At 40.3% G+C, this 10,258-nt stretch overlaps 1 protein-coding gene across 4 annotated transcripts; it reads right to left on the minus strand.

Moving 5' to 3' along the window:
* Positions 1 to 2,940: 2,940 nt before the first annotated feature.
* mrps17 (mitochondrial ribosomal protein S17) lies at positions 2,941 to 7,288 on the minus strand. 4 transcript variants are annotated; one of them, XM_055658036.1, is made up of 3 exons: positions 7,180 to 7,288; positions 4,217 to 4,351; positions 2,941 to 3,426 (listed from the first exon to the last, which is right to left on the minus strand). In XM_055658036.1, exons 2-3 carry the CDS (start codon positions 4,337 to 4,339, stop codon positions 3,121 to 3,123), a joined length of 429 nt encoding a protein of 142 aa, XP_055514011.1. In that variant the 5' UTR covers positions 4,340 to 4,351; positions 7,180 to 7,288; the 3' UTR covers positions 2,941 to 3,120. The 4 variants fall into 4 exon arrangements, with proteins under 4 accessions (XP_055514011.1, XP_055514014.1, XP_055514012.1 ...); XM_055658039.1 differs by having other exon boundaries at positions 7,176 to 7,284; XM_055658037.1 differs by having other exon boundaries at positions 7,106 to 7,266.
* Between the last annotated feature and the right edge of the window lie 2,970 nt (positions 7,289 to 10,258).

The following is a 10,258-nucleotide window of genomic DNA, read 5'->3' on the forward strand; positions in this document are numbered from 1 at the left end:
ACCCTGACCCAGCGACCTGAGATAAACTGAAGAATGTAGGAAGGAACTGCAAATGCTGGAGTTTTATTGTCATATGTCTCAGATAGAACAATGAAATTCGTACTTGCTGCAGCACAACAGAATATATAAACATAGTACACTGTAAACAATATGATAAACAGAAGTTCAGGGCGTGTATATGTATATATACATATTTACACACCCATATATATATATATATATACACATACACACACACACACATGAAAACAAACAAGTTGAGTTGTTGCCTTATGGTGCCAGGGACCTGGGTTCGATCCCGACTACAGTTGCTTGCTTGTCTATACAGAGTTTGTACGTTTTCCCTGTGACCTGCATGGGTTTTCCCCTGGATCTCCGGTTTCCTCCCACACTCGTACAGGTTAGTAAGTTAATTGGCTTGGTAAAATTGAAATTGTCCCATAGTGTGTGTAGGATAGTGTTAATGCGCGGGGATCGTTGTTTGGCGTACACTCAGTGGACCGAATGGCCTGTTTCTGCGCTGTATCTCTAAAATTAAAACTAAATAATAGTGCAAAAAGACAAAATGTTGAAGGTAGCAGGTCAGGCAGCATCTTTGGAGAGAAGGAATGGCTGACATTTTGGGTCAAGACCCTTTTCAAACTGGGAGTCAGGTGAGAGGGAGTCTGAGATATGGAAGGGTAAGGTGTAAAAATGACAGATCAATGCAGACATTAATCAAGGAAATGGAGATTGGTTCAATGTTGCCTGAGGGGAAGCTGACAACAAGGCATACAAACAGTAAAATTAATCAAGAGGACAGTGAAACTAGTTAGAGAACTAGGGTCGGGGTGGGATGGAGAGAGAATGAAAGCAAGAGGCCGCTGGGTTGCAATCTGGGAGCACAGGACAAACACTGAAATTGAATCCTTCTCTGCAAGGGAAGGTTTTTGGGTTTGTGTAAATATGAAATAATTTTTAAAGAGCGTTTTGATTAATTTGGATAAATGTTAAGTTGCTGATATTAGGGCTTTAGTTTAGTTTAGTTCAGTGATACAATGAACCAGGCCCTTCGGCCCACTGATCAGTGATCCCCACACATTAACACTATCCTACACACACTAGGGACAATTTTACATATACACCAATCCAATTGACCTACATACCTGTTTGTCTTTGGAGTGCAGGAGGAAATTGAAGATCTCGAAGAAAAACCACATGGTCACGGGGAGAACGTACAAACTCTGTACACACAGCACCCGTAGGTCAGGATCGAACCTGGGACTCTGTGCTGCAAGCGCCAAGGCAACAACTCTACCGCTGCGCCTCCATGGCCGCCCGATTGTTTGATTTATGTGTGTGTGTATGGAAAAATTACAATGGTAATCAGCTAGATAGTATCAGAAAGCTGCTCCATTTCTTAGTGATTTTTCTATGCCTTTCTTATTCACTAAGAAAGCAAGCTGAAAATCTTTTGCACTTAACAAAAGTGTGCATGGTCTTAGTAGAATGATGAATGGTGGTGTTCTTTCTTCATTGCAAGAAGGAATTTGTAATTTTTTAATTGTGATGCAAGACTGCAGAATAAACTGAAAAACCTTATAAATGTGTAAATAGTATTCTGTGGATACTGGAATCAGAAACAAAGAGATGCTGCAAGTACTCCACCCGTCAAGCAGCAACCATGGAATGAGAAACCAATTAAAATTGGGGGTCGACAAACTTTCCTCAAAATTGTACGGGTCATAGAACTGAAATGTTAACTGTTCTTTCTTTTCAAAGGTGCTGCTTATCTGGCTAAGTTCTTCCAGTACCTGTTTTTGTTTCAAATTGTACCATGGATCTTGTGACCAGAGTGCATCTCTGAATTTTAACTTTTTAATTTCTCTTCTTCTTTTGAAGATAAGGTTTTTTTTGGAATATGATTCCATGCAATAGCTACTACTATTACCCTGCTTCATGTCCTAAAATCAATAGCCGTTTCAACTGTGAGAAGCCTTTGTATTTCTCCGATTTACCTTGAAGCAAAGAAAAAAGGTTTTACAAAAATGCTACATGATGGCAACAACAGAATTTTGTGGAAATAACTATTTCGTAAATTTCAAATGGATACTAATTCTAACGATATTTATTAAACAATATCATGATATAGAACTTAAGGCCCAAAGATTGAGAAGGCCGATTTTCAAAATAATTACCTTTCTAACTTGACAGTGTTATCGCTGAGTTCAATCGATCCACCTGGAGGAAAAATGCAACCAAGCCATTTCAATCAATTTCATAACAAAATGCATTCTTCTTCTTCTTGCGTATGGCGTGCACGGCCTAAAGTTGTAGGACAACTTGTTCTATTTGATCTTATTTGATTGTGCACGCTGGCTTGATTGCATTCGTCGAAAAAAGGCGGACCACGTGAAGGTTGCAATCTTCCATCCCAACAAAATGCATTAATGCCCAAGAAGAGCACAAACAGGAAAAAATTACTTTCAAAAGTTGTTCATGTTATTACCTATACACAGTAACTCTTCCTTTGTACAATGTAATACCGTGTTAATGAAGCATTCTCGAATGGAATGGTTTTTTTCTGGGATTTTAATTATATCCATAACCTTTGAAAGGTGTAGGAAAGAACTGCAGATGTTGGTTTAAAGTGAAGGTAGACACAAAATGCTGGAGTAACTCAGCGGAACAGGCTGCCTGTCCCGCTGAGTTACTCCAGCATTTTGTGTCTACCTCAGAAAGGTACTCCCTATAGACTATGTGAAAGAGTGAAACACAAGTGGTTGCCAAACATCCGAACACAGATTAAAGCAGAGCCCAATTTCTTTAGCATCCATGTTACTTGCTGCAATGTTGTTACATACAAACTTCTCACAGGCAGCACCACTGTGTCACTCCTTGTCACTCTTATGTTTAGTGTATTGAATGTGAAAATATACAAATAAATGAGGACTTCAGATATTGAGAATTATATGCATTTTATTTTATTCTGGTATTAGAATATCCAATTGAAAGAGTGTATACAAGCTGGGAGAAAAAAAAAGTTATCACATCTTAAAACTACATTGTCTGATTTATTGAACATAATAACATGAATTTTCATTATAATAACCAGTTCAGATTAACTAATTTTTATTCTGCTCAATTTGTCGAGGCTTTATGTTCAGAATTACTCTGTGAGGCATTGACCTCTAAGTTCTTGAATTGATCATTCAGAGATCCCATATCTGAATCAAAGTCCGTGAGGGATTCGAACATTCTGCTCCCACAGCAACGCTTTTTAGTTATAGGATCGATAATATTTCCAACTTTGAATACAATTTCAGCCAGTTCATGTTTCACATGTTTGGTTCTTCGTTCAGGTAAAGCCTTCAGAAGCACAATATCACCCACTGTGCACTGTTCTTCAGCATCATGAGCAAAATAGGTCTTCCTCTTGTTATAAAACTGGAGGGGGGGAATGAACAGTTTAAAAAACTTACAATTTAAAAAGAAGTGCACTTAATTTATATTTAACAATATTGAAAAAATTGAAATGAGAATATGCAAAACAATTAAAAAATATATTTTTTACAATTAAAACTATGTGTATGATAAAAGGAGTAGAAGTAACGAATAGCCCCATATTAGGGAAATGAAGATTTTAGTGATATGTAGGTTACATAGACATAGACATAGAAATTAGGTGCAGGAGTAGGCCATTCGGCCCTTCGAGCCTGCACCGCCATTCAATATGATCATGACTGATCATCCAACTCAGTATCCCGTACCTGCCTTCTCTCCATACCCCCTGATCCCCTTAGCCACATCTAACTCCCTCTTAAATATAGCCAATGAACTGGCCTCAACTACCCTCTGTGGCAGAGAGTTCCAGAGATTCACCACTCTCTGTGTGAAAAAAGGTTCTTCTCATTTCTGTATATCATGTCTACAGATTTGGATCAATGGTCATAGAACACACAAACCCAATATCGTTGGAAATATTAACAAGTTAAAGGAACAAAAGTTCTGACCGAACCTATCAAAGGCTTATACACAGATTTAAAAAATACTAGAAATAAATTGTGACATTCAAATCCCCAATCACATTATTCACTGGTATTAAGAGTGATTAAGAGTTATGAAAGTTAAAAAAAAAGATTTTGCATACAAATAACAGCTTTCAAATTGAACAAATGGTATTTTTCTGTCTTTAACCTGCAAAATATTTTACACATTTCAAACCAGACTATTTTACCTTTAACAGATATGAATTCAGGACAAGCCTAGTTACTCTGACTTTAGCTGTCTTCTGCATTTTTGTTCCAATCACTTTTCCTATAATCCACTTGGCGTGGACAGAGGCTGTTCTTGTAGACATCTTGTAAATTACCTGCATTAAAGTGATTGAGTGTAAGTAACACAAAATAGCTCCAAAATGTCTGAAAATAACTTACATTGATGTTGAAAATTTAACATGATCAGATAATTCCAAAACCTACCACCTAAACAAAATAAATGTATTCAATGTCATGTGAGCAAAAACAGCCAATTTATATACAGGTTTTACAACAATGGTGCCAGGATAATGATCAAATTATCATCTTTTCATCAATTATGCAAATCAGTGGGACAATAATTGACCCCACCGCATATAATTGACCCCAAATGAGGGATAAACTATTCTGCCACATTAAGTATTATTATTATGTGTATCAAGGGTTCATATTAGTTCAGCAGCATTAAATGTAACCCCCTCCCCAAAAAAGTGGTTACAAATCTTAAAAATATTATTTTCATGTTCTCTCACAAAAAAATCAGTTTGATACATTTTGCCCAAAACTCCAGTAATGCAACGCAGTCACCTGTTCTACACTGAAAGAACTGGTTTGTGCAAAAGTCACAAATGCATCCTGAATTTATTACTTTCTGACATGAGTTTGAGATTGAGCTATGCTTAATGACCAAAGGACATTTGAGGCAACTGTCCAGATTAAATAGCTTTTTTCTCTGCTGATAAAGATTTGTATTTTGTCATAGAGTACGTTATTTATAGGATTTATGCATTGTGTTTTATTAACTAAATAGTTAATTCTTAAATTCACATGGGCCTAGTTTATGGTCATGTGGCCAAATGGAGCAACAACAAAACTTGGAAATAGAACTTAGTAAAATATTGAATTACTCATGTTAAAAATTGTAGTCTGTCAAATTAGCAAGAGAACATGTCAATTATTTAAAAATTATTAGCAAAAATTTGATTTGAATAACATTATGGACAAATTGTTAGGTTTAGCAAAGCTGGGTTAGAGAGTGGGAGGTTATTTGGCTACCTTGTACAGACATTATCAGTTACTGATCATTCTGCTCTTTTTCTATATGATACTGTTGATGATTATACTGTTGATGATTACAATAGATATGCAGGATTGGGTGGTTTACCCACCTTTAAACCGCAGTGCCACCCAAAATGTTTGAAAGTATCTGACTGAAACAGTACAGAGTGCAGTTATTTTCCAATAGCTTTCTTGGTTAATTACGATAATACAAACATTTAAGACACCAGTTAATTGCATTGCTCTCTTAAAAAAAAATTACTTTGAAACAATGCACCCTAGTTCTTTAAATACTGACCAGAGGAAATGGCCTTTCAACATCTGTACATCAAGTCTGAAGGGTCCCAACCCAAAACTTTACCTATCCGTGTTCTCCAGAGATGCTGCCGGATCTGCTGAGTTACACCAGCACCTTATGTCCTTTTTTCTATTCATCAACACCTTTCACCATCAGATAAATTTGAAATTAAACTAACTATGTTAATTTCTCCATTTTAAATGAAAGTTTGATAGATTTCTGGATATTAAGGGAATCAAGGAATATGAGAATGGCAAAGGAAAATTAAATTGTGGTAGAATAATTGTTCATGTTTGGGGAGTTCTTTGAAAAAGTAGAACATCGCATGTATAAAAGGGAATTGATGGTTGTACTACGTTTTGATTTACAAAATTCATTTTGATAAGCTGCCTGAATCTTTGCAATTCTATTATAAAAAGGGCAGTGGAAGCAGTCTATGCTTTTTTAAATGATATGCAAGGAGGTGAAAGGCAATCTTGGGTAGACAGTAATGATAAGTGGTTACAATCAAAACAGCCATAGTCTTGTTAATTAATGGCCTTAATTACCTGCCACTGATTCATTTGTTTGTTTGTAAAACATGACCTTGATGAATAGCTGTGTAACGGCAAAATGACCTTCCCCTGCTCCCAATTACATTCTTCTGATGCAATGAGCATAGACCATTCTATTCATAAACCAATATTCCCCAAGAAAGATCTTATAGAAGTGTACAAAATCTTGAGAGGAATAGATCGGGTAGAGGCACAGAGTAGGGGAATTGAGGACCAGAGGACATAGGTTCAAGGTGATGGGGAAAAGATTTAATAGGAATCTGAGGGGTAACTTTTTTCATACAAAGGGTGATGGGTATATGGAATTAGCTGCCAGATGAGGTAGTTGAGGATGGGACTATCTCTACTCTGTGCATCTACCCGATCTATTCCTCTCCAGATTTTGTACACCTCTATAAGATCACTCTTTATCCTCCTGCACTTCAAGGAATAGTCCCAGCTTGCACTACTTCTCCCCTTAGCTCATGCCTTCAAGTCCTGGGAATGTGTGTGTGTGTGTGTATATGTGTGCACTGAACTTTTTTTTCCTCTCTCGCTTATTGTATTGTTTACAGTGTACTATGTTTGCATATTCTGATGTGCTGCTGCAAATAAGAATTTAATTGTTCTATCTGGGACACATATCTCAATAAAACACTTCACTTTTGACATCCTCGTAAATAGGTATAGTAAAATGCATACATACATGTTTTCATTTATGTAAAAGTATGGGTTAAAAATAATGAGTTTGGCCCTTGCTAATCTCTTCCTTTCAGTGTTGTTTGGGACAGGTCAACCACGGTGTGCACCGCCTTTCAGCCCCCCCCGCCCCGGTGCTCCTGAAATCCGCGACTCCGAGGGAGCGCTGAGGCAGCGGACCCGTTTCAAGTGCATGCGCGGTAGCCCGTTGCTCCCACCTTGGCGGCGGAGCACAAGAAAACTCCCCGGGTCACACGATGGTTCCAGAATGTCGCATTTACCTGGGGATCAAGGCCTCGGGTGCTTCAAATAATCCGTTGAACCCGGCAACTCGCTCACTCACTCACTCACCCACCCATTCGGCCTCAATCCGCGTGTTCCTACTCGACTTGGATCGAGGAGCGGCGTAACTCGAGCATGCGCAGTGGGCGCTCCCGCCTGGTTGCCCCGCAGTGAGGCGTCGGGAACCACCGCCTCTGCTGGCCGTCTGTGAAATTACAGCTCCGGCCCAATAAGCGAGTTCGGTATTCCGACTGCGCATGCCTAGGTCAAAGGTCATTATGCATAAATAGCCCTGGAGAGCAGTGAACCTTCATTTCTTCTAAGAAATCTTCTAAGATCTGTCAGCAGATCTATATCGGTGAGACCAAGCGGAGGTTGGGCGATCGTTTCGCCGAACACCTCCGCTCGGTCCGCAATAACCTAGCTGACCTCCCGGTGGCTCAGCACTTCAACTCCCCCTCCCACTCCGCCTCTGACCTCTCTGTCCTGGGTCTCCTCCATGGCCACAGCGAGCAGCACCGGAAATTGGAGGAAATATTCCGTTTGGGTAGTCTTATGAACATCGTCTCCCAATTTGTTGTCCTTGCTGTCTTCTTCCTCCCTTGCTGGCTCCCCTGCTGACTCCTCCCACTCTCCAGCCTTCCGGCCCCCTCCTACAGCCTTGTCCCCCCAAAGATGCCCCACCCCTGATCAGTCTGAAGAAGGGTTTCGGCCCGAAACGTTGCCTCCTTCGCTCCATAGATGCTGCTGCACCCGCTGAGTTTCTCCAGCTTTTCTGTGTAACCTTCATTTCTTCTATTTTTTTCAGCTTTGATTCTTCTAGGTAAGAAAATGCTGCTTTCAAACTATGAAATAGTTGTATTTATTGTTCCTTTGTTGCCGCTTCTTCTCCGTGCTGGCTGTGACAGACGACACCAGCGGCCCCAGGCCTACAGCCAGTTACAGAAAGAAGCGCCAACCCCAGCCCAACTCCCGCCGGGCCAACCAACAGGCCCGGACCGACAACACCAGCGGCCACAAGCCCACAGCCAGTGCGGAGAAGAAGCGCCAATTCCAGCCCAGCCCCCCCGACGGGCCAGGGACTGGCAGCGGCCGACAGCCCTGGTGCCGGCGAAAACCGAGCACCAGCCATACACACAGTGCTGCAGCAACTTGGCCTCCTTAGTTTGAAAGCAGTATTTTCTTACCTAGAAGAATCAAAGCTGGAAAAAAAGAAATTAAGGTCCACTGCTTCACTACACTGCTTTCCAGGGCTGTTTATGCATAGTGACCTTTAACCTGGGTTTGTGCAGTCGGAATACCGAACTCGCTTATTACACTCTACACGCAGCCTCCTGTACTCTACAATATTTGGGGTTAGTCTGTTTAGTTTCATTTTTTGTCACGTGCACCGAAGTACAGTGAAAAGCTTTTGTTGGGTGCTAACCAGCCAGCAGAAAGACAATACATGATTACAATCGAGCCATTCACTGTGTAAGGGAATAACGTTTAGTGCAGGATAAAAAATATAATCTATTGTCAGTATATCATTATGTATCATATTATATTAATGTATTATGTTGATCATGTATTATCTTTCCACTGACTAGTTAACACGTAACAAAAGGTTTACACTGTACCTTGGTACATGTGCGATACGATACAATAGAACTTTATTTAGAAGGTTACACAGATTCACATCCCTGGGATGCAGACCATGAGGCCCTGGGTTTTTATCAGCCTTCAGTCGCATTAGTCTACCCAACACCATTTCCTGCCTAATGTGAATTTCTTTCAGTTCCTCCGTCACCCTAGATCCTCTGGCCACGAGTACTTCAGGGAGATTTTTTGTGTCTTCCTTTGTGAAGACGGATCCAAAGTACCTGTTCAACTATCAGACTTGATGGCTGAATGGCATTATTCTGCTCTTAGAACCTATGTCACAAAGTGCTGGAGTAACTCAGTGAGTCAGGCAGCATCTCTGGAGAACATGGATAGGTGATGTTTCAATCTGAAACAGGGTCCCGACCCGAAACATCACTTCTTCATGTTAACCAGAGATGCTACCTGACCTGCTGAGTTACTCCAACACTCTGTGGTCTTTTTCGTTTTACAATAGATCTTCTGGAACAGCACATAGAGTATTGCCATGTTCTGGCACCATCTAGCAACTTCCAAGCCTTTGAAAGGTCTATTCTTGGCCCATGGAGATATACATTTTCTCATGTTCTCACTTTTAGGCCTGGTGTCCTGGTGGCACTGGATCAATGAAGTGGGAGTCAGTCTCGTCCAGCGCAATGCTATCGGCTCCTTTCAATGCTGTTTTATGCCACTGGCTGCGCTTGATCCACTGGCTCATCTGGCTAAATTTAAATTGGAGACGAAAGATGGGGTTGATTTTGGAGAAGGAAATACAAGCAAAGATCTGACAGAAGATAGACACAAAGTGCTGGAGTAACTCAGTGGGTCAGACAGCATCTCTTGAGAAAAAGGACGGATGACATTTCGGGTCAGGACCCTTCTTCAAACACTGACATTGATCTGACAGTGTGGGTACAATCTGAAAGAGCATGGAGAACGGATGAATGAATAGCAAGGGGCTGTCTGAAGCATGGGAGACTGGGAGAAGGAGAATAGTTATTTAAAATTAACAAAACAGGAAAAGCATCAACTAGAAATGAGAATTCAAAAATTTTACATATTTCAATGAAATTGTTGAACATATTAAATGTGAAAGGCTACAAAATGTCCAGTGAAAGATGAAATGTTATTAATTGAGCCTATATTATGCTTTTTTTTTAAAGCAAATGTTGAAGCAGGATGCAGAATTAAGGTGGCAGGCAAATGGGGAAAAAAAACAGACTAGCATAATACATTACAACCATATTTTTATGGCTTTTTGAGCTTTCTGTAGAGCTATGAGGGTGGAAGATATAACATGTTTCTGTGGGTTAGTGAATAATATTTCATTCAATAATATTGCCTTTCGCGGGGGTGTGTTAAGGAGATGTGTTTTGGTACAGAAATGTTGCGGTGGGTATGTTTCCAGTTTGTGTGAATGCATTTGGGTGGGTTTTGAATGGAGTTCTTTGTTTTTTAAGGGGGGGGGGGGGAGGGGGGGGATTGCTGGGAGCTGTTATGTGGAGGGGAAAGTTCGTTTGAATGGGAGGGGA

The sequence above is a fragment of the Leucoraja erinacea genome, chromosome 28, assembly GCF_028641065.1.
Source record: "Leucoraja erinacea ecotype New England chromosome 28, Leri_hhj_1, whole genome shotgun sequence".
In the NCBI taxonomy this organism is placed as follows: Eukaryota; Metazoa; Chordata; class Chondrichthyes; order Rajiformes; family Rajidae; genus Leucoraja; species Leucoraja erinaceus.